Consider the following 24,709-nt stretch of genomic DNA (forward strand, 5'->3'; position numbering starts at 1 on the left):
CCCTTTATAAAACGAGTGGATGTTGGCCTTCGGTCTGACTCATGGAAGAAGTGATTTGTCACGGAGCCTTCTCTCGGATTATGCTGTTCATTTGCTTAAGGGTTGTTGATTCTGCTTTTTTCAATCTGACATGATAGGCTTAGTTGGAAAAAAAGCTTCTGGTGCAGCAGCAGCATCTGCCAGGGTATCCTTTACACAGGAGCTTTTTTTTTTTTTTTTTTGTCTTTTTAGGGCTGCACCTGCAGCATATGGAGGTTCCCAGGGTCCAATCGGAGCTGAAGCCGCCAGCCTATGCCACATCCACAGACACAGCAACGTGGGATCCGAGCCGCGTCTGCAACCTACACCACAGCTCACAGCAACACCAGATCTTTAACCCACTGAGCGAGGCCAGGGATTGAACCTGCAACCTCATGGTTCCTAGTCGGATGCGTTTCCGCTGCGCCACAACGGGAACTCCCAAAGCCTTCTTTTTCACCTGTTTATTGGGGTTCTCGGCCTCAGGAAGGGAGGGGACAATGAGCCTCTGTCATCACCCTGACCCCCATCTTGCAAACAGCACCCCCCACACCTGTTTGAGGGCAGTGCAAAATGTGGCAGAGCCTCTGGCCTCACTTGCTGAGAATAGTCCACTGCCTCCAAATACATCAAGCAGGGGTTCAGAGGAACCCTAAGTCTGCTAACCCCAAAGGCTCTTTCTCCATCCCTCTCCATCGCACTGATGGCTCTTCTTGTTTACGAGGCCACAGTGAACTCTGTCTGTCGAGCATGTAGGTCTCAGCCTGGAGATGTGGGTGTAAAGCTCTGCCAGGGTCAGGATGGGAAAACCAGGCACAAAGCGACAAAACAAACTGCCCGGGACCTCTCTGCCAGTTTTCCCCTGGGGCTCTGGGGCCGGATGGAGCTGGGTAAGGGGGTGGGCGCTGCAGGACAGCTACATTCCTCAAGAGTAGAACTGGAGTTCCCATCATGGTGGGCTTCATGGGAAATACAGACAGAGGAGTTCCCATCGTGGCGCAGTGGAAACGAATCCGACTAGGAACCATGAGGTGGCAGGTTCGATCCCTGGCCTTGCTCACTGGGTGAAGGATCCAGTGTTGCCGTGAGCTGTGGTATAGGTCACAGACGTGGCTCAGATCCTGAAAATCATCAGGGGACTGGTCCTGGGGTGGGATGGGGGGATGGGGGGATGGGGGGTGGGTGGGTGGGGAGGGAGTGGATGCGCCTGGACTCTGATTAGAGCCCCCAGATGCCCTATGGTTCTGGAAGGACATCAAGGAGTTAAGAAGGGCTGCTGGCCTGGGCCCAAGAAAAAGAAGTTCCCAACACGTCTGCAGCCTGGGATTACATACACTGCTCACGGGCTCAATCTCCAGGGCCCGAATCGGAGAGACGGCCCATATAAGGCTGTCAGCTGGTCTGGATCCACTAGAGAGTGTTCTGAGTGTCTCTTTCTTTGCTGGCCTCTCTGCCTGGCTAGGCCCCTTCTCTCTACTCTGAAAGATGTGGCCTCTGCAGGAGAAAAGACACCCTTGGGTCCTTCAGGTTTCCTGAGAGGTCGGCTGCGTGACCAGGCCGGCCTGTGGGTTTCCCTACAGGCAGTCTGTGCCCCAGTGCAGGGGACAGTCACCCCATGATGTCAGGAAGAGCGGTGGGGTGGAGCTGGCACTCTCTGCTGGAAGAGGGGCTCTGGCTCAAAACAAAGGCTGATGTCACAGCCCGAGAGGGGACGGGACAGAGAGAATGAAGCCTCCTTGGCCCTTTGCCCGTGGACGGCAAGTGTTCAGTGGCCCACAGCACTCAGCGAAGCACGGGGCCCAGCCGGATCCGAGGGGTCCCTCAGTTGATCACGTTGCATGATGTCCCTGTCTCCATCCTTGTGCCAGGAGGATGACGTCTCCAGAGCTGAGCCCTTTCGGGAAGGAGGTCCAGCCTAGAGGGTCGGTAATCACCCATCAGGGCTCAGGGGGCAGTGGCCATGTGTTCCCAAGGAGGGAGTGCTGTGTCTCTTTGGGATGTGCCTTCAGAACACCTCCTGGTCACTTCAGGTAGGACCACTGGCCATCAGAAGGGCCTTGCGATGACCTGGGCATCTGGGTTCCGGGAGGTCCCCAGAGGCAGGCCCGGCCTCTGCAGTTGCCTACCTTCTCCACCTGTCACCTGCTGGGCTGCCGGGGCTGGGAGCTTGTCTCCCTGCCCCACTACAGTTGGGAGAAAGTCAAAAGGCCTAGAGAGCCGTCCCGCCCCCAGAGGGGACATTCAGTCAGTGGAGACATTTCCTATTTCTACACGGGGCCTCCTCCCCACAGTCCAGCCCAGATAAGATGAAGCTCTCCTGAGCCTGCCTTCACATCCAAGCCCTGTGTCTGGAGGGCCACAAGTTTGGGCGCCTTATCTGTCACCTCCCACATGTAAAAATGCACAGAAGGAGCCCAAGTGGTAGCAGACAAGAGATACTGGGAGTGACTGCAAGTGTGGGGTCAGGCACCTTCAGAGTGCAGGGAGGCCAGGGGCTCTTAGGACAAGGCCACCTGCTTGCATGCACCTGCTGCAGATCTGCACTCCCCATGGATGGTTCTCCCTCTGAGATAGAACGTGAGGCAGAGAGCTCAAGGCCTGCCTTCAGCAGCTGCCCTTACCCTGCGGCCCCAGTGCCTTAGCTCACAGGATGGCATTCCAGGCTCGCTGCTGTGGCCAAAAAACTCACACAAAAATGCCATTGCTAAAACAAGTCAGGGCACTACTGAAACCCGTTCCCTAGAAACTCTGTGTGTAGTTAAAAAAAAAACATACATTGTACTTCTCTCTCCCTTACTTTCTGGCAATAGAGAGACACGCCCGAAAACACCCCAACTCATGCCACCACCGAAAAGCAATGAAAGCAGAGAAAAGGCCACCAGGCAGATTGCGCCAGGCCAGCACCGGGAGGCAGGAGGGAGTCACATGCCACCGGCCACTGAGTTCTTCCTGAAGGCGCGGGTGATAACGCTCTTTAGACTGTCTGCTCTGTCTTTTTTTAAAAATAACTTCTTTGGTGGGTGGAAGGGAAGTGACCAAACTTAGTTGGTCACTTGGAAGTGACCAACACTCTGAGCCTGATGACATGACAGGAGCCTCCTAAAAATAGGGGCTGCTTTTTATTTCTCACAAATGAAGTGTTTCCTATCCCCCGCCCAGGAGGAGGGGAGAGCCGCAGCTTCCATGAGCTGACTCAGAACCTGGGGAGCTGCACGGGACAAGCCCCAGTGCTCCCACACCTTCTAGAAGCCCTTACGCGGCAATACGGTGGTGAAGGTGACAGAACGATGCTAGAAAATATGCCAAGGAGCCCGTGTGCAGAAAGGAACCTGCTAAAACTATTCGCGTTCAAACTGGAAGCCTTTGCCCTAAAGCCAGAGCACTTTGAAAACAGGCAAATAAAACTTAACACACATGGCATGTGCCCTAGCACGAGGGTCTGAAGGGCTGTGACTGGTCTGGGTTAACTGGGAAGTGGGTCTTCTGGGTCTCTGAACTCCTGTCTGAACCGTGGGGAGATGTTTCGTCTCCTCCTGGCACTGGACAGAGTTGTTTTAAATTAAGGAAATGAGGAGTTCCCGTCGTGGTGCAGTGGTTAAGGAATCCGACTAGGAGCCATGAGGTTGTGGGTTCGATCCCTGGCCTTGCTCAGTGGGTTAAGGATCCGGCGTTGCCGTGAGTTGTGGTGTGGGTCGCAGACGCAGCTTGAACCCCATGTTGCTGTGGCTCTGGCGTAGGCTGGTGGCTGCAGCTCCGATTCGACCCCTAGCCTGGGAACCTCCGTATGCCAAGGGAGTGGCCCTAGAAAAGGCAAAAGGACAAAAAAAAAAAAAAAAAAAAAAAAAAAGTTAAGGAAATGAATAAGCCTAAGAAGACATGAAATGAAGAGAGAGGTTCAGGGACAAGGACGGGGCTCTGAAATCCTCCAGAGCGGCAGTGGCTGTGGCAGAACCGATTTCACATCAGAGAATGGTCCAAAAGCCAGGCTTGGTCAACTTGGAAAAAGAATCTGCACCAGTCAAATGCAAATGCACGGGCACAGTCACACAAAAGCGCAGCTGTGCATGGCCAAATGGCAATGTGGCCAGAGCAAAGTCCCCCCCAACCCAAGCCCCTGGGTCCATGGACTCTCCGCAGCTGGGGCAGCACCAACATCGCCCACTCACCTGTGTAGAAGCTGGAGTTATTATTTTCTTGCTCGAAGATGCTCTTGGTCTGAGAGTCAAATCGGAGCCATAGTCCAATGGCAAGGACTGCAATCCCAGCGAGCTGTAAGAAGACACAGCATGTCGGCATGAGCCTGGCTGCCAGGGACAGCGTGGTCCCCAGGGGAGCCACACTCGACCTGTGCCCCCCTCACTAGGCAGCAGTAGATGGGGAGGTGGTGGGGGCAGGAGATCAAGCCATTTGCTAAAAGTATCAGCCAGCTGGGGAATAAATTATCTACTAACACTACAGGGAGAGAAGGGGTACTGCGTGGACAACAGAATACTATACAGCACTGAAAATGAACCAACCATAGTTTGCGCAAAACTATGAGCACACCGCATGGTGTTAAACAGAAGCAAAAAGCACCAAATACACACATTATGATTCCATACAGTTAAAATGACTGGGGGTGCATATAAATGATAACAGAAAAAGAAGAAAGTGATGATCATAAAGCCAAGTGAGCAGTGGCCAGTAGGGAGAGGGCAGAACTTCTGCTGGGGGGCGAGGTCTAGGGCATGGGCAATATTCTAGCTTTGATTTGGGTGGCGGCGGCACAAGTATTCACGTTACAATTATTCTTTCACCATTTGTGTCTCCTGCACTACTGTGTAGATAGAGCAAACAATAAAGAAAGAAAAAAACCACCCAAAGGGCAGGCACACCCCTGGGCCATGAGAGCAGCGTGATTCTGACCACACCACGCTGCTCAGGGACGCCTCTCCCACATCTGGTCCCTCCCGCTTCTCACAGGGAAGCCTTCCAAGCGGACCCGCCCAACTCGTGGTTTAGGTGGACACTTCCTTATTATGAGTGACCCTTATAAACATCAGACCAGAAACCTCCAAGGAACTGTCCAATCCTATAATTTAAAGAAAATCCCATTTCATAGACAGGCAAGTTGAGATCCTGGACCCTCAAGGGCAGACTCTCCTAATAAGGCAAGACTAAAGCATCAGTCCCAGTCCATTAGGCATTGCTGGACTTGGTGCCATGAAGGAGGCCCCCTGCCCTGCCCCCTCCAGGCCAGCCAAGCACCCCTCCCCATCACTGGCCCGTACCAGACTTGCCGGGGTGACTCACAGGCTGTGGGCAGTGGCCAGCTGGACAAGGGTGTGTGGGCTTGGGGCCAACGCCCAGCCCCAGGTTTCGCTGGCTCACCCTCCTCCATAGAGGAGCCCTGTGTCACAGCCCTGCCCCTCAGGGAGCCGGGTTCTCTGCCCCAGGGGCTGGGACAGCCTGCAGTATGGACAGGCCTCTTCTCTCTGCTTCTCTCCTTTCCCCCATGACTTGGCAGCAGGTTTAGACATGCTGAGTGGAGTGGAGATGGCAGCAGTGGGAGGGGAAACCCAGGACTTTAGCCTGCAGTAGAGTCAAAATCTTGTCTACATCCACAGCAGTGTCCATAGTGAGGGTCTGGAATTTTCTGAAGCTCTATTGCTTCAATTTTCCTATCTGTCAAACAGGAGTGGTAAGCCTGGATGCTCTAGTTCAGTCTGGGTTCTGCTGACTCTCAGGACCACCAAGAGCAGGGGCCCAGCGGGGAAACCTCCCTGCCCTGGGGACTAAGAGCCACTCAATGGGTCTTGACTTCAAGAGAAGCAGATTCTGGCCAAGCCCCAATCAGACCCCTGGAAAATGTTAGACAGAGGCCACTGGCCTTCTCTGGGTCATGAAAGCATTAACCTGAAATGCCTGGAGGCTGGAGCCTCACATGCACTTACAAGTAGTCCTAGACTGTGGTTGGCACTGAGTCACAGACCCTGGTCTGTCTCCCCTCTCGTTCTTATCCTGGTGGGGCTATTGCTGAGAGCACCTAGACCTGTGAGAGGCTGTCCTTTCCTGTCCTTTCTGCTCTAAGCCTTGCTGATCTAAGAATTATCCTCCAGTCAGTCTCCCAGTGGATAAAGTTACTCATCCATCCTTTACTCTGCCGGGAAAATTCCTAAACAAGTCACCACAAAGAGAATAAAAACAGTCTCATCTGAAAGAACTGAGCTGCAAAAGATGATGATGGTTACTCCCTGCCAGATGCTCATGGTTACTCTCTGCCCAAGAGCATCTCAGGGCAGGAACTGGGTCTCTTTGGGATGATTCTATATGCGAGGAATAGGACCCAAATGAAACTTCCGGTTTGTAATTTCAAGGATTCTGAGCCAGCCGTTTACCTGATCTACATGCACAGGTAGCAAGAAGACCATGGATGGAGTGGAGAACTGGGCCCAGAAGGTCCCACCCTGACCAAGGACAAATCCAGATACAGGAGTCCGGGGTCCTGCCATGTTTGGACCTCACCTCAAAGTTAACATTATGCCACTTGGTTGTCAAAGCCAGAACATTTTGCTCAGAGGAGGAAGGAAAAGCAGCCGGCTCTGGAGAAATGGAAAGAGTGGTAAGAGACCTCAGCTTCTGATGCCTGAAAACTCACCCTAAGTGAGGAGGAAGGTTCAAGAAGCCCAGGGGAAGGGAGATCAGGGGTGGGCCTGGGAATACCCTTCACCAAATTCTTAGAGAAACAAGCCCCGCTGCCTGTTTTTATTTTTTATTTTTTTTGGTCTTTTTGCCATTTCTATGGCCGCTCCCGAGGCATATGGAGGTTCCACAGCAACTCGGGATCCAAGCCGCATCTGCAACCCACACCACAGCTCACGGCAACGCCGGATCCTTAACCCACTGAGCAAGGCCAGGGATCGAACCCTCAACCTCATGGTTCCTAGTCGGATTCGTTAACCACTGCGCCATGGTGGGAACTCGCCTGCTGCCTGTTTTGATTGAGTTGCTGAGTTCACTGGTCTGAGGGAGTGCTGCAAACCACTGCTCCATTTTCTTAAAGAAAAAAAAAATTTTTTTTTTTTTTTTTTCTTTTTTAGGGCAGCAGCCATGGCAAATGGAGGCTCTCAGGCTAGGGGTTGAACTGGAGCTGCAGCTACCACCTTACACCACAGCCCTAGCAATGCTGGATCCAAGTTGCATTTTTGACCTACACCACAGCTCATGCAACAATGGATCCTTAACCCACTGAGCGAGGCCAGAAATTGAACCCACATCCTCATGACTACTAGTTGGGTTTGTAACCCACTGAGCCACAATGGAAACTCCCCGCAGCACTATTTATAATGGCCAAGACATGGAAGCAACCTAAATGCCTATCAAAAGATGAATGGATTAAGAAGATATGGTACATATACATCATGGAATACTACTCAGCCATTAAAAAGAATGAAATAATGCTATTTGCAGCAACACAGATAGAGAATACCATATCTCACTTATATGTGGAATCTAAACTATGACACATGTGAACTTATTTACAAAACAGAAACAGACTCACAAACATAGAAAACAAACCTACGATTACTGAAGGGAAAAGGGGTTGAAGAGGGATATATTAGGAGTTTGGGATTAACAGACACAAACTACTGAATATAAAATAGAGAAAGAGAGTTCATGCTGGAGCGCAAGAATGAACTTGGGTTAAGAATCTGACTGCAGTGGCTCTGGTCGCTGCAAAAGCACTGGTTTGATTTCTGGCCAGTGCAGTGGGTTAAGGATCTGGTGCTGCCGTGGCTGTGGCACAGGTAGTAGCTGTGGCATGGATTCAGTCCCTGACCTGGGAACTTCCATATGTTGCAGGTGCAGCATAAAATTAAAAAAAAATAAATAAAAAGAATATGTATCTATTATGTACAACTGAATCACTTTGCTGTATACCAGAAACTAACACAATATTGTAAATCAACTATACTTCAATTAAAAAATAAGAAATACATGTTAAAAGAGTACCAGCCAGTTGTTGAGGGACCCCACAAAATAAGGAAATAGGGGCCGGGAGGGGCCAGGGAAGTTGAAAGTTAATGAACAGCACGTGGCAGAAATATTGGCCGCACAGAGGCCACAGCTGCAGCCTGCCTCTTACACATCATCACGGGACATGGGCCGAGGATGCTCAGACAATTCCCTGCTCACGGGATCCTAGAAAGAGGACAGTAACCTGCCCACCATCACCAACCCGTCTGGTGGGGACGGAAATGGAAAGTCCAGCCCCTCCACTCCCAGCCCCTGGCCCTGCCCAGAGCTGGTGAGCTCTTTCCAACAAAAGCCAAAGGGACACATTCCACCTTTGGGCCAGAAGTGGTCCCATCCCTTCGACGGGGCAGGGAGAAAGGACAGTTTTCCCCTTGTCTCACGGGAGATTTATTCCTTCACACACACTCATTTTCTTCTTAGTAGATGGGCCAGGAGACACACCTAATCTGAGGACATTCTACGAAACACTTGACCAGAATGTCTCAAAACTGTCAGGGTCATGAAAAACGAGGACAGACAGAAACTGCTACAGGGCAGCCAGGACGGGGCACCTGTCACGTGGTGTTGTGGGTGGGGTCCTGGAACAGAAAGGGGACAGGACTGGAAAAACAGGTGAAATCCAAGGAAGTCTAGTGAGATAATGTACTGGCGCTGGTTTCCGGGCTGTGAAAATGTACGCAGGGAATAGAAGCTGTGAACAATAGCGGAGACAGAGGAACATAAGGGAGCTCTCTGTACAATCTCTGCAAATTTTATGTAGATGTAAAACTTTTTTTTTTTTTTTTTGTCTTTTTGCCATTTCTTGGGCTGCTCCCACGGTATATGGAGGTTCCCAGGCTAGGGGTTGAATTGGAACTGTAGCCACCAGCCTGAGTCAGAGCCACAGCAACGAGGGATCCAAGCCGTGTCTGCGACCTACACCGTAGCTCACAGCAACACTGGATCCTTAACCCACTGAGAGAGGCCAGGGATCGAACCCGCAACCTCATGGATCCTAGTCGGATTCGTTAACCACTGAGCCATGATGCGAACTCCTAAAACTTCTAAAACTGTGTGTGTGTGTGTGTGTGTGTGTGTGTGTGTGTGTGTGTGTGTGTGTGTGTGTTGGGGGTGGGGGGGGCTCTCTTTCAAAGCTTCCTGTCTCCTTCGAGAACCTGCTCCATTAATCCACCTCTTTCCTGCCTCTGTCATCCGTCTTGGCCCCTGCTTCACTTTTTACCAACGAACCCAGGCAGGCCTGACCATACAAAAAAAAAAAACAACAACAGAAAACAAACCCTCTCTGCTTCACCCACACTGCTCCCTCTGGCTGCTCTGTGCTTTAACACCCCAGCTTGTCGCTTAACCATCAGACCCCCAAGGCCTCACTTGCTCAGTAAAGGGTCATTGCAAGGGCCCCGTCCCCTCCCCTGTCCCTTGCTCTTCACGCAGGATGGTGGCTATTTCTCTGAAAGGCTTGTCTCCAAGTGTGAAGGCTTTTGCTAGATTTCACTCTGTCATCATACTTTGTGATCTCTCAGCAGGGACACCATTGAACCCTGCCTCCTCTTCGGCTCCTGAGATGCAAAGTTTCCCCAAAAAGTCTCCTGCATTCCCACCTCTGCTTGAGGGAGCCCCCTCTTGCTGGAAGGCAGTCCAGGCCGCTTAGGTCAGCTGTTACCCCACCAAGAGTCCTCGGCCTCTGCCTATCCACTATATGCGACCCCCAGCATCCCCCCCCCAGCTTCCCTGGCCCCTCCCTTCCTGTCTCACGAGCTCCTGGAGGGCAGGGTGACTTCTCCGTCATGTAGTAGCTCCCTGTCCCCTCCATACCTGGAACCAAACGGTCCTTAGTAAATAACTATTCAATCACTGAAGAATTAATTTCAGTGAAAGAGAATCTCTAAAGCCCATCAGAATTTCCTCTCCGGGGTCCCCTTCCCTTGGATAAGCCTTCTTTCCCCCTGGCTTGGCACCCAGACCCATCTTCCAATGACTCACATCCAGAGTCAGAAACTACATGAGTTCCTGTTGTGGCTCAGTGGGTTAAGAACCCGACTGGTATCTATGAGGATGCAGGTTAGATCCCTGGTCTCACTCAGTGGGTTAAAGATCCGGCATTGCTGTGAACTGTGGCATAGATTGGCAGCTGCAGCTCTGATTCAACCCCTAGCCTGGGAACTTCCATATGCTGTAGGTGTGGCCCTAAAAAGAACAAAAAAAAAAAAAAAGTAAGGAAGAAAAAAAAGAACAGAAACTAGAGGGGAATTCCTGTGAATCTGACTAGGAACCTTGAGGCTGTGGGTGTAGCCAGCAGCTGTAGCTCTGATTGGACCCCTAGCCTGGGAACCTCCATATGCCGTGAGTGTGGCCCTAAGAAATCGAAGAAAAAAAAAAAAAAAAAAAGAAAGAAAGAAAGGAAAGAAACTACAAAGAACAACTGCTTGCCCAGAGAAAATACTGAGAAAGAGCCATGAGGGTATGTGATGAATCTCATAACGAGATTTTGGGGCAAATCCACATAAGTCTTTTGAAAATAGGAGTTTACAAGAAGACGGGAGGTTACAAGAAGTCCACACACCGCTGTCCTCATGGCCCACGGAAGGCCAGTGAGACACTCCAATTTCTGCTGAGCACAGAGGTCACCCAGTTGCCTGGGGCTTATGCCACCAGCTTAGGAGACAGGACAGCCCTGCCCCACCCCAGGCTCAGCCCTCGGCCAAGAGTTTCCTGTCCTCTCGGCGCTGAAAGCACAAGGCACCCATGCAGAGCTGCGGATTTTAGCGAGTTCCACCCAGATTTACAGGGACAGGGCCCCACATGGTACCCTGATGCGCACACTCAGGTTAAAGGAAACGGCTCCAATTCCAATAGAGGGCTGAAAACAAGTCAAAGCCCAGTGTCACTCAGGGGCGCAGGGCTGCTCTGGACCCCCCGCTGGTTCCAGCTAGAACCTGAGCGGGTATTTACCAACTGCCCTCCTGATGGAGGCATGGAGGAAAGTGAAGCAGACTGGTTTAAGTGGAGGTTTCAGTGCACGTGTGTGTGTGTGTGTGCACACCTGTCTGTCTGTCTGTCTCGCACTGCATCCCACCCCTCGGGTGGAGGACAAGCCCCACTTCAAAGAAAAGTCCTCTGTGGCAAACAAACTGGGTGCTAGAGGGTTAGGTCCTCTTTCCTCTTGGTCCGCTCTTTCTCTTCTAATATGACCTGACTGGTAGTACATTTTTTCAAAGGACAAATACGCATTATGCTTTCTCTAGACAGCTGTCTTAGCTCAGAAAGTGCAGGGCAGATCATTCTCCACAACTGGTTTGCTTTGAGGCCAACATCAGACCGCAGTGGTCACATCTGCCACTGTACTGGTGACAGGAAGAGGTCGGGGGAGATGGGAGTCCTTTTTTTTTTTTTTTTTTTGCTTTTTAGGGCTGCACCCGCGGCATATGGAGGTTACCAGGCTAGAGGTCAAATCGGAGCTGGAGCCACCAGCCTACACCACAGCTCAGAGCAATGCTGGATCCTTAACCCACTGAGCGAGGCCAGGGATCAAACCCGTACCCTCATGGTTGCTAGTCGGATTTGTTTCTGCTGCGCTACAATGGGAACTCCGAGAATGCTTTCTTTCCTATGTTTGTACCTCTGCACAGCAATGGCTATTTGGCGACTTCGAGGAACCTGTGGTCAAAGAGATGCAGCAAACCCTCCTGTGAGGGGACAGGTGGCATAACAGAAAGACCGATGGGCAAGGAGCAGGAGGCCTTGGCTCTGTCCCCTGTCACTTGCTCGCCTGTGCCACCACAGGGTGATGTCAGAATCATCTGGCAGAGTTCTAAACACACATCTACCACAGCTCCATCCCAGGGCATCCCAAGCGCTCTCGGGAAAATGCACATGTCTGCTGAGAATGGCTGACGAGTGGCTTCAGGGGCTAATCCTGGTGCTGTCACCTAGGAGCTGTGTGACACTGGGTACTTGCCTCAGCTTCTCTGCACCTCAGAGTGCCCATTTGTAAAAAATAGAGTTTGCTACCTTCCTGCCTTTGACCCAGGTTGAAGGTGAAGTTTAAATGAAGTGATAACATGTAAAACACTCTGAAAACCATGAGTGCTAGAGCCAGCCAGATTCTGTGGGGAAAACGATGACAACGCCCAGAATAAACCTTGAGAAAGACCCGAGGACAACAGCGGGGTGATTCATGGCACTCCCAGACGTCAGCTGGGCCCCCCTCTGAAGTGAGAAGGCAGCTGGGTGGGTGTGGGGGAAGGGGCTGTCTGTCTTCCGTGAGAGTCTGGGTGAGTGTGGGGCGGTGGGGAGATGGGCAAAGTGACCCCCTACCAAAGCTCCACGGGGATCAGATGGGTCTCCTGGAGAGAGGGGGGCAGGCGGGGGAGGGAGACAGCCTGAGAGTGAGGCCTCTGTCCCTGCTGGGATCCCAGGCTGCTTCCATGAGCGAATTCACTCTGCAGAAACAGGGCGTCCCCATCGTGGCTCCGTGGTAATGAATCTGACTGGTATCCATGAGGACATGGGTTTGATCGCTGGCCTCGCTCAGTGGGTTAAGGATCCAGTGTTGCTGTGAGCTGTAGGGTAGGTCACAGATGCAGCTTGGATCTGGTGTGGCTGTGGCTATGGTGTAGGCGGGGAGCTACAGCTCTGATTCAGCCCCTAGCCTGGGAACCTCCATGTGCAGAAGGTGAGGCCCTAAAAAGACCAAAAAAAAAAAAAAAAAAAAAAAAGTGATTAAATGAGCAAATCACACAGAGGGAGGGAATTTGACCTCTACTTCCCTCCTTTGCTAAAATCTGTATCAGCCCTGGATGTTTTTTTTTAACATAATGGATTTGGGGGATCTCAGCCTAGCTGCCCCCAACACCCAGGAAGTTGCATCACAGAGGGTGCAGACCTGCCCTCCTGTCTGACGGAAGTCTCAGGAGTGGGGACGAGGGCCTCTGTGTTCACACAGGCTTCAGCGTTTAAAAACCAGTCGGGCCACCTAGACCTGTGGGCTCCGGCCTCACCCATCTCCATGGCAACCCTGGCTCAGGCTCAGGCTGAGTCACCGGCTCTTCTCCCCCTCGCCGGGCACCCTCCTCCCCCGCGCTGCTGTCTCTGGAAGGACGAAGTGCTTGGGCAGCACCAGGGATCTCGGAGCCCTGCCTTTTCTGGTCCCGCCCTCAGGACAACATCAAAACCCAAACTCCACGCTGATCACAACAAACTGCCATGACTTGCTTTTTCCTTAAGGATCACAGGCAAACCGTTCGTTCCTGGCAGAACTGAGAGGTGCCAACCAGGGCATAAGGCTAACTTCAGTCTTGTTAGAGACGGAATGGAACCCCCCTGAGATCACGCCTCCCACACCCCTCCCCGTGAGTCTGATCATCCTGGGGGCCACCTCGTCCCCGTGGGGCTTCTGCTGAGCTGCAAATCTATGGAAGCCTGTATCCTCAGAGGCCACTGGGAGGCTTTTTCCCAGGCCAGCGGTTCTCAACATGTGGTCCCCAGACCAGCTGAAACGGCCGCACCTGGGAACTTCCTGGTTGTGCAAATTCCCTGTCCCATCCCAGACTTACTCAATTAGAGACCCGAATGAGGTGGGCCCTGGCAACCTGATTTTTTTTTTTTTTTTTTTTTTTGTCTTTTTGCTATTTCTTTGGGCCGCTCCTGCGGAAGCATAGATCTTTTTTTTTTTTTTTTGTCTTTTTGCTATTGGCAACCTGATTTTAAGAAGTTTCCCCAGATGGTTCTGATGCCGGCTCAGGTTTGAGAACCGCTGCTGTGAGGCCTTCATTTAAAGACTGGACAGTAGTTCCCATTGTGGCTCAGCGGGTTAGGAACTCGACTAGTATCTATGAGGATGTGAGCTCGATCCCTGGTCTTGCTCAGTGGGTTAAGGATCCAGCGTTGCCGTGAGCGGTGGTGTAGGTCATAGACATGGCTTGGATCCCGCAAAGGGCATGAAGCCATGAAGTGGGGGTGCGAGCCTTCCCTGGGCGCAGGGCTCCCTGAGCTCACAGGCTCCACTGCCCTGCTGGCGCCGTAAAGCCAAGGGGGCTGGGCCTGAGGACCACCTGCTGCTGCAAGGAGACAGTGAAGGAGGAGGATATGAGCCAGGTTAAGAGGGAAGGAAGCAAGAGGTAAGAGAGACAGATACTGGCTGGACAACTCCCTCTTGACCTCACTGAGCTGGGACGTCAGTAAAGGCTCAAGTCAGAACCTGCATGTGGCCGCCAACCTTCGCCTCCACCCACAGACTCACCCCAGGAGCCCTCCTCCCCCAGAGATGCCAAACGACCTCGGTAGCCTCTGCAGCAGGGTGCACTTGGCAAAACATCCCTGATTTCTGCAGCCTGCCTTCTCCCCACGTTGAGTGTGCACGCGGATACTTCCTCAAATCACCCCAAATCCTAGGAAAACCAAATGTCCTTAAAAGGAATACATGCAGAGGCTGATGGGGAGTGACATGGTGGGTCATCTAGCTTCACTGCTGATTTGATTGTGGCTTTTCTGTCCCTTAGTAACTCCTCTAGAGGTGAGGGGAAGGAAAATAAATAAGAACAGCGGCAGCCACCACTTGAGTATCCACATGTGGCCTGCATCGTGGCAGACCTACGTTATCTCATTTCATCTGCTTGTCACACTTATTTCATAGATGAATTGGCGTCAGAGAGGTTAAGCAACTTGCTCCAAAGACACAGCCAGATCCAAGGAGCCAGCAGCTTAGAGCTGCACCCTTCCCGACACTGTGCTCCCTCCTTGCCGGCTGGTGAATGCACAGAATGGGGACCCCCAAGAACTTTCTGGGAGGGGACCAAGAGGGTAATGTGGACGTGTGGAATTTGGCCTGAACCTTACCCAGCCTGCTGGCTAGACCAGGCTGATTCAGGGCATCAGTGCCAGGGGAGGCCAGGGCCAAGGGGAAGGGCGGGCACGACCACTAACTCCTCCTTCGAGTCTGTTCTCTGTCCCCCTGTTGAAGATGGCAGAGGTGGTGGCCTCAAGCCCACCGTCAGGGGGTCCCAGGGGAACCGCACCCTTCAAGGCCAGCTCTATCTTCCTTTCTTTGCTTCCTTTGGTGTCCACACAGAAGCATTGGTGACTTTGGCTCTGTCCCCTCTGGGACCTGGCTTCAAGGCATCAGAAAGTTCTGGAGAAGAGAAATCCATACCTTTGGGGAAGCAGGAGGCGTGAACATGCCAACCTGGCCCTCCCGGGGCAGCTTTCACAAGAGGGGCCCCTGCCAACCCTGCTTCCTTATGGGCCATTTCTGGCAAAGCCCCAAACTGAGGAAATCTCTGAAATGGGCAATATGTAGACAGATGGAAAGACAAGTTCTCTAATTCACCTTCTTCTTCTTCTTCTTTCTTTTCTTTCTTTCTTTTTTTTTTTTTTTAGGGCCGCACCTGTGGCATATGGAAGTTCCCAGGCTAGGGGTCTAGTTGGAGCTGTAGCTGCCGGCCTAGGGCACAGCCACCACCATGTGGGGTCCGAGCCGTGTCTTCAACCTACACCACAGCTCGCGGCAATGCCGGATCCTTAACCCACTGAGCGAGGCCAGGGATCGAATCCGAATCCTTATGGATACTAGTCAGGTCCATTAACCACTGAGCCACGACGGGAACTCCTAACTCACCTTCTGAAAGCGATGAAGCCTAGTGGTAAGATTTCGGCTTTGAGTAATGCCGTGTGATGAGGCTTTGCAGAACTGAAGCCATAAGATGTGAGCGAATGTGAGAGCTTGGGGAAACCTCAACCTCTGAAAAATGCTAAGGAGAGAGGTGGCTCTTTAGGTAATAGTACCTACTCAGCAGCTGCAGCAGCTGACACCTGAGCTCTGCCATGAGCCAGGCACCTACAGGCTTTACACGAACCATCCCGATATCACTCCCCGTGACCTTGTACTACTGTACCGAGGCCGTGTGATGACCTTTCTCACACACTGGAGGAAAGTGAGGCCTAAGGACAGTCACCTCCAGGCTGCCTCCCCCAGGAACCTGCATTTCTAACAGGTCAACCCTCCCTCCCTCAACAATTCCCCTGGGTCATAAAGCCCCCTGCTGCTCTAGGTTGCTCTTTTACACAGTGTGGCACCTTGCAGGGCTCATCAACCACGACAACACCAAAATGCCACCATCCAGAGAAGCCAGGACCTCAGAGAGGCAGATTTAAACATGGTGTTTAGACCTAAACTCAGTGTTTAGTGCCCTAAACACTGAGAAGATTGTGGCACCTCCCCCACCACCTTGATAATTCAACATTAAAAACAAATCAAGGAGTTCCCGTCATGGCTCAGTGGTTAATGAATCCGACTAGGAACCATGAGGTTGCGGGTTCGATTCCTGGCCTTGCTCAGTGGGTTAAGGATCCGGCATTACCGTGAACTGTGGTGTAGGCTGCAGACGTGGCTTGGATCTGGCGTTGCTGTGGCTCTGGTGTAGGCAGGCAGCTACAGCTCCAAACGGACCTGGGAACCTCCACGTGCCGCGGGTGTGGCCCTAGAAAAGTCAAAAAGACAAAAAACAAACAAAATCAAATCAAAATTGTACAAGAAGTATAAAGAAGTTACTTGCTCCACGGTTCCTAAGAACAGGCTCAGCTGCCTGCGGACCTGGGCCTCTCTTCTGGTGAGGCAAGTGCACTTGGGGGCCTCCTGGGTGGAGGCAGGAAGGTGGCTCAATAGCGACAGCCACCAGGTGCTTTCAGCTGGCTCTGCAACTGCGCTTGAATTTCCGCCCAGCAGAGGAAAGCTTTCCTGAAGCTTCGTGCACAGTCAGAGATTTCCCGGGACAGGGAGAAGAGGAATGTGGGGAGAGTGGAGTCCTACGCCCCCTCCTCCCTTTTTTTTTCTTTCTTTTCTTTTTACGGCCGCACCTGCCACATATGGAAGTTCCCAGGCTAGATAGGAGTTTGAATCAGAACTATAACTGCCAGCCTACACCACAACCACAGCAACGTGGGATCCGAGCTACGTCTGCAACCTACACTGCGGATTGCAGCAACACCAGACCCTTAACCCACTGATTGAGGCCAAGGATCGAACCCGCATCCTCAGGGAGACAACACTGAGTCCTTGATGCGATGAGCCACAACAGAAACTCCCCTGTCGCCCCTTCTGAATCTGATAATGCTGGTGGGACTGCCTTTGAGGCAGTTCCGATCACCCCAGCCTGAGATGAAGAAACTGGCTCAGAGAGGTGAAGTAACTTGCCCACAATTACAGAGCAGGAATGCACAGCGCTGGCCAGGCAGAGGTCAGTTTCTTGACTGCTGGTCTCCTCCCCAGTGGAAGGGAGGGAGCTTGGTCCCCTCTCTGGGGACTGGCAGAGGATGAAGGGACTGGTAAGCTTTTTCTCAGCACTCCTTTATCATGGAAATTAGGTAGCAACCTGGCCCTAACAAGACCTGCGAAATCCTTCCTTCGGAGGACTAAGCCAGAAGGCCCTTTCTGCCTCTGAGGAGCAAAGTTTTGGCCAATACGAGGTTCTGTGTTAAGTAGTTTGGGGCTGAGGGATTGGAAGAGAGGCCTCTGTCCAAGGTAACCTCCTTCTAAACAAGAAATCTCATTTCAAGTTTCCACTGCCTGCTCGCCAGACATGTAGCAGACGTCAGCCAGCCCATAAATCCATTTTCTGCTGAAAGCAGGCATTCTGATCTTAACCAAAATCATCTGATGTGGGAGACTGTTTGGGGTTGTTTTGCCTTAAATTCCAGAATACCATTGTGTACGCCTCACTAAGATGCCTGGTGATCACATAAACACACTTGTGCTGATACATTTTGGCCACGAGGACCAGCGAGCTCTCATTCCATCTGGAGATCCGGTTACCACTGGCTTGCTCGGCCCCCAGGGGTGGGAGATGCCCCTTGCCCTATTCTGCCATGATCCCCCCTTCGATTAATTATTAATGAACAAATCCACCAAGTAGCTCCTATTAAGCTCCATTTGTTTTGTTTTGTTTTGTTTTGGGTCACCTACAGAAGTTCCTGGCCCACGTGTTGAATCTGAGCCGCAACTGCAACCTATGCCACAGCTGTGGCAACAATGGATCCTTAACCCACTGCCACAGCAGGAACTCCTAACTTCTGCATTTTTAGAGGAGGATTGCGGGCACAGAAATTCAGTAACTTGTCCTGAGATCACATGGCAAATAGGTGGCAGAGTTACAGCTTGAATGCGGAATTGTCTGACTGCAAAGCCCAAGTTCTTCATCATTTTGCTCAACTCTTGGTCTTTTTGATCCAATCTCTTAATTGCAGGGCCAGAATTCTTCACTTTTGTCCTTTCTAGTCATATCTGATCCTATTTCAAAAGTGGCATCTTCTATCCTTAGAGGCCCCCAGAGAGTCCATCTGTAAGAGCAGAGGGCCTCCCTTCTCACGACAGGAAGGCACCTGCCACGGCAACCAGGCTCTCTGGGGGAGCTGCCTGATGGGCAGAGTCTAGAGAGGGAGGCTGTGCTTCCTCTAGCTGGCCTTTGGCTGGGGAGCTCTGTCTATGTTCTTGCTGCACCGGCCAGAAATTGAGTGTGGACACAGCACTGCTCTCAGAAACAGAGTCTCCAGAGTAACTTGGTACATTTCCTTCTCATCCCAGCTTCGCTACTGCTGAAAGCTGCCCACTAGTCTCTGTCTTTGTGTCTCTTATAGGAATGGCTCCATGGTGGACTCAGAGCCTTTGCCCTTCCCCCCACAGCATCATCCTGCTAGCAGAGGGCAAAGGGAATGAGAGGGCATCACTGCAGGCTTGTTACAGTCCTGGGCACCGGGCCCTGGTAGAGACCTGTGACATGAGGATAATGCCAGCGTCCCATATGAAGCGTCCCTCCCCAGCACTGGAAGAAAATCTAATTTCCAGTTGAAATGAGTTTTCTGGTCTCTTAAGGGTTATCTGTCTTGGAGAGTCAGGGCTATAATTCGATTGAAGAGAGGAGAGTAGACAGCTTCCCCAGGCTTGCAGAAAGGAAGCTTTAAAAAGTTTGAGCATCATAGTAACAGGTTGAAGTCCATGGCCCCACCTCCCAAGAAAGAAGGCACTTGCAGTGCATCAGGTGAGCAGGAGGAAGGATTGGGGGGATGGGTTTCTAGTCTTTGGGTGCACATTCTGCTGAGGGTGGTCTCCCACCTGTCAGAGGTGGGGCATGGATGTGAGAGGGCATGCTGCAATTGTTCATCTAGCTGGGAAGAAGTGTTTTTGTTTTTTGCTTTTTAGGGCCACACCCGCAGCATATGGAGGTTCCCAGGCTAGGGGTTGAATCGGAGCTGTTGCCACCGGCCTACATCACAGCCACAGCAACGAAGGATCCGAGCTGCATCTGCGACCACAGCTTACAGCAATGCCGGATCCTTAATCCACTGAGTGAGTCCAGGGATTGCACCTGAAACCTCATGGTTCCTAGTCGAATTTGTTTCTGCTGCGCCACGATGGGAATTCCAAGAGGTATTTTGTTGTTGTTGTTTTTTTTTTTTTTTTTTTGTCTTTTGTCTTTTTTGTTGTTGTTATTGTTGCTATTTCTTGGGCCGCTCCCGCGGCATATGGAGGTTCCCAGGCTAGGGGTTGAATCGGAGCTGTAGCCACCAGCCTACGCCAGAGCCGCAGCAACGCGGGATCCGAGCCGTGTCTGCAACCTACACCACAGCTCACAGCAACGCCGGATCCTTAACCCACTGAGCAAGGGCAGGGATCGAACCCGCAACCTCATGGTTCCTAGTCGGATTCGTTAACCACTGCGCCACGACGGGAACTCCCCAAGAGGTGTTTTTGATTTGGACCTCGAAATCACTATGTCTTTCGTCTATTGGAGCTGCTGTAACAAAGTCCAAGATCAAGGCACCAGCAGATCTGCTGTCTGGTTTGGACTTGCTTCCTGGTTTACTGAGGGCTGTCTGCTCACTACAGTCTCACAGGGTTGACAGGAGGAGGCAACTCTCTGGGGCCTCCTCTTAGGGCACTAATTCCATTCAGAAGGCCCCATTCCGGTGACCTAATCATCTCAAAGGCCCTGCCTCCAAACACCCCTGCCTTGGACTTTAGCGTTTAACACCTGGAGCAACACATCCAGTCTAAAGCAAACCATCTTTTAAAAAAACACCATGGAGTTCCTGTCGTGGCGCAGTGGTTAATGAATCCGACTAGGAACCATGAGGTTGAGGGTTCGATCCCTGCCCTTGTTCAGTGGGTTAACGATCCAACGTTGCCGTGAGCTGTGGTGTAGGTCGCAGACGCAGCTCGGATCCTGCATTGCTGTGGCTCTGGCGTAGGCCCATGGCTATAGCTCCGATTCGACCCCTAGCCTGGGAACCTCTATATGCCGCGGGAGTGGCCAAGAAATGGCAAAAAGACAAAAAAAAATAAAAAAACACCAAACTCCCCAAAGAAGACATGCAGATAGCCAACAGGCATGTGACAAGATGCTCAACATCGCTAATCAACAGGGAAATGCAAACCAAAAGCACAATAAGCCATCACGCCACACCTGTCAGAATGGCTTTTCCCCAAGAACAATACATAACAAGTGTTGGTGAGGCTGCGGAGAAAGGGAGCCCTGTGGAAGCTTGGTAGAAGTGTGAACTGGTACAGCCACTGTGGAAAAGAGCATAGGGGGTCCTCAAAAGATTGAAAATAAACTACCGGGAATCTCACTTCTGGGTACATATCTAAAGCCCATGAAAACACTATTTCTAAAAGACATATGTTGTGATGGAACATGATGGAGGATAATGTGAGAAAAAGAATGTGTGTGTGTGTGTGTGTGTGTGTGTGTGTGTGAGAGAGAGAGAGAGAGAGAGAGAAAGAGACTGGGTTACTTTGCTGTATAGCAGAAGTTGACAGAACATTGTAAATCAATCATAATAAAAAAATTAAAATCTTAAGAAAAAAGACATCTAAAGCCCCCCCCCCCCAAAAAAAAGATATATGTTCACTGTGGTACTGCTTACAATAGCCAATATATGGAAACAACCTAAATGTCCATCAATAGATAAATGGATCAAGAAGATGTGATATATATACATACAATAGAATACTATTCAGCCATTGAAAAAGAAAGAAATTGTGCCATTTATGACAATGTGAAGAGATCTGGCAGGTATTATGCTAAGTGAAACCTGGAAAAACAAAACAAATGAACAAATCAAACCAAATGAAACCAAACTCAAAGATACAGAGAACAGACTGGTGGTTTCCAGAGGGGAGGGAGCTCTAGGGGGTGGGTGAAACGGGTGAAGGGGATCCAGAGGCACAAATTTTCAGTTAAGTCATGGGCAGGTGGCGTAGAGTATGGTGGCTAGAGTCAGTGATGTGTTTTGCAAGTTTGAAAGCTGCTATTATTTCAAGAAAAAAAATTTCTGTAACTTTGTATGGTTACAGGAGGTAACTCGACTTCCTGTGGTGATTATTCTGCAATGTGAACAAATGTCAAATCATTATGTTACACACCAGAAATTAAAGGAGTGTCATATGTCAATTAAAACACGCACATATAAAATTGGTACAACCACTGTGGAAAACAGTATGGAGATACCTTAGAAAACTATACATAGAACTACCATATGACCCAGCAATCCCACTCCTGGGCATATATCCGGACAAAACTTTCCTTGAAAAAGACATATGCACCCACATGTTCACTGCAGCACTATTCACAATAGCCAAGACATGGAAACAACCTAAATGTACATCAACATATGAATGGATTAAGAAGATGTGGTATATATACACAATGGAATACTATGCAGCCATAAAAAAGAACAAAAGAATGCCATTTGCAGCAACATGGATGGAACTAGAGACTTGAAATCAGTCAAATCAGTCAGAAAGAGAAAGACAAATACCACATGATATCACTTATATCTGGAATCTAATATATGGCACAAATGAACCTTTCCACAGAAAAGAAAATCATGGACTTGGAGAATAGACTTGTGGCTGCCAAGGGGGGAGGGGGAATGGAACGGAATGGATTGGGAATTTGGGGTTAATAGATGCAAACTATTGCCTTTGGAATGGATAAGCAATGAGATCTTGCTGTAGAGCACCAGGAACCATATCTAGTCACCTACGGTGGAGCAGGATAACGTCAGAAAAAAGAATATGTACATGTACGTGTGACTGGGTCACCTTGCTGTACAGTAGAAAATTGACTGAACACTGTAAACTAGCTATAATGGAAAAAATAAAAATCATTATTTAAAACACATACACACACCAAATGTCTATTAAGTTGAAAAGCAACAAATTCTCAACTATGTGTGATTTTGTTGATCTTTCATTAAGAGCTTTCATAGAATTATGAAAATCATTCACGCTATTGATTCAATCACTCTAAGGTTAAAGATAAATTAAAGCTAAAATGCTATAGAAATCTGTTTTGAATTCACTAAAACAGTCTAATGGACCTTATTGTGTTCTTAAGCCCGTGTCAAGGATTTTCTCCTATGATCCATGTGTGGTGTTCCTGCCCTTGGACACGCAGCTCAGACTGGGAGTAAAGGGGGCACCTCCCAGCAGTGTGGAGGTAGGGACTGGTAGGAGTCACAGCCGCCACCCCCGCCCGGGTCTGAGAGGTGAATACTGGGTCCTTGAAAGTGTGCTGGGAAAGCTTTGGGGAGGTTACTTTCCCAACAGAGACATTGCTTCTGCTCCCTTGTATGATGCTGGGCAGGAGGATTGAACAGAAGGAGACACTGATTGGAGATCCTGTCGTGGCTCAGCAGTTAATGAATCCAACTAGGAACCATGAGGTTGCGGGTTCGATCCCTGGCCTTGCTCGGTGGGTTAAGGATCCGGTGTTGCCGTGAGCTGTGCTGTAGGCTGGCAGCTACAACTCCGATTAGACCCCTAGCCTGGGAACTTCCATGTGCCAAGGGAGTGGCCCTAGAAAAGGCAAAAAGGAGTTCCTGTCGTGGCGCAGTGGTTAACGAATCCGACTAGGAACCATGAGGTTGTGGGTTCGGTCCCTGCCCTTGCTCAGTGGGTTAACAATCCGGCGTTGCTGTGAGCTGTGGTGTAGGTTGCAGACGCGGCTCGGATCCCGCGTTGCTGTGGCTCTGGCATAGGCTGGTGGCTACAGCTCCGATTAGACCCCTAGGCTGGGAAACTCCATATGCCGCGGGAGTGGCCCAAGAAATAGCAAAAAGACAAAAACAACAACAACAACAACAACAAAAACAACAACAAAAAAAGAAAAGGCAAAAAGACAAAAAAAAAAAAAAAAAAAAAAAAAAAAGAACACACTTTCTCCATGTCAACAGTTCCCATACCTTTCTACACAGGACCTCCTCTGGAAGCAGAGGGATCTGGCGGCCCCTCTCCTCCAAGTCAGCCGGCTTTGTCCTCCCTGCTACTCAGCCAGGCTGTGCACCACAGTTCAAGGGTCTGAGGCCCCCATGACCCCAGGGAAGTGACCCTCCCTTTCCCAGGTCCTCAAGGGCAAGGCCAGAGAAGGCCAGTTGAGCCTTCTAATTTCCACCTGGTGGGAAAGATGGAAGAACCCCGCTGTTCCTGAGCAAAGACAGATGACCCAAGCTCTGGACCAGAAACACAGAACAGTCTGTAAATTCACTTGGAGCCCAAGTCACTCCTTGGGCAAGGATTAGGCTGAGAGTCAGCACTGCCCTTGATTACCGGGGAACCTGGGGTTCTCTAATGCCCTGCTCAGAGCCCTTCAAGCCCCCCGCCCCGCCGTCTCAAGGAACAGTGAGGCGAACCACATCGCATGGCAGAAACATGGGATTCAGGACAGAGCAGGCATTGCGTGGAAACCAAGGGAGAAAAACCAGTATGGGGTATTTGGTATGGAGAGGTCCACGGGCTGCCAGAAAAACAAAGAAGCATGGAAGGCATGTTTCTGGAGGCAGGTCTGTTAATTCATGGGATTCCCCCCAAATGTTCAGACCCATCAGTCCAGGATGACAGAATGCAGTACTTAAAAAGTATCCAGAACTAAGTTTTTTTTTTGTAGAGGGGACGGGTTACTGGATGGATGTAATTAAAATAAAATTATCTCATCTGGAGACAGGATGCTGCTTTCCACAGCTGCCTGCCATCACTTGATGGAAAATGACAATGTCCCTGGACCAGCATTACCTTTTCCATGGAATGAAACAGGCAAGCAATCTGCAGTCAGACTTGAAAAACATAAATTAAAACAAAAATGTATTCATGAGATTAGCCTTTTTTTTTTTTTTTTTTTTTTTTTTTTTTTTTTTTTTATCTTTTCCCTGGCTAGGGGTCTAATCAGAGCTGTAGCCACCGGCCTACTCGGGATCTGAGCCGTGTTTTTGACCTACACCACAGCTCACGGCAACACTGGATCCTTAACCCACTGAGTGAGGCCAGGGATCGAACCCGCAACCTCATTGTTCTTAGTCAGATTTGTTAACCACTGAGCCACGGTGGGAACTCCCGAGATTAGCCCTTTTGGTCTTCTGAATTCCCTCAGTTGCAAACAGGTGAACGTGGGTCCAACAGGCTCCCAGATTTTCAAACCCTCAAACCATGAAGTCACGGCTATTCTACCGGTAAAAGGGGAAATATGGTTTCTGCAAGTCTTTGGTTGAAAAGGCCTGTGACCTTCAAAGAAAGTTCTCCTGACCCCACCCTGGGGATGTGGTGGGGGCAGAACACAGAACATAAACATGCAGCTTCCTGAAATTTCACTTTCCTCTCCCCAGCAGACACAGTCTATCCAGAACATGC

The 24,709-nt window shown here is 50.5% G+C and overlaps 1 protein-coding gene across 1 annotated transcript in view; it reads right to left on the reverse strand.

The window, feature by feature from the left end:
- The window catches only part of CD9 (CD9 molecule), a 39,607-nt gene that overhangs the window by 9,097 nt on the left and 5,801 nt on the right, over positions 1–24,709 (reverse strand). The window contains 1 exon segment of the mRNA NM_214006.1: positions 4,185–4,287. Coding sequence (NP_999171.1) covers positions 4,185–4,287 — 103 coding nt within the window.

The sequence above is a fragment of the Sus scrofa genome, chromosome 5 (genome assembly GCF_000003025.6).
Source record: "Sus scrofa isolate TJ Tabasco breed Duroc chromosome 5, Sscrofa11.1, whole genome shotgun sequence".
Lineage (NCBI taxonomy): Eukaryota > Metazoa > Chordata > Mammalia > Artiodactyla > Suidae > Sus > Sus scrofa.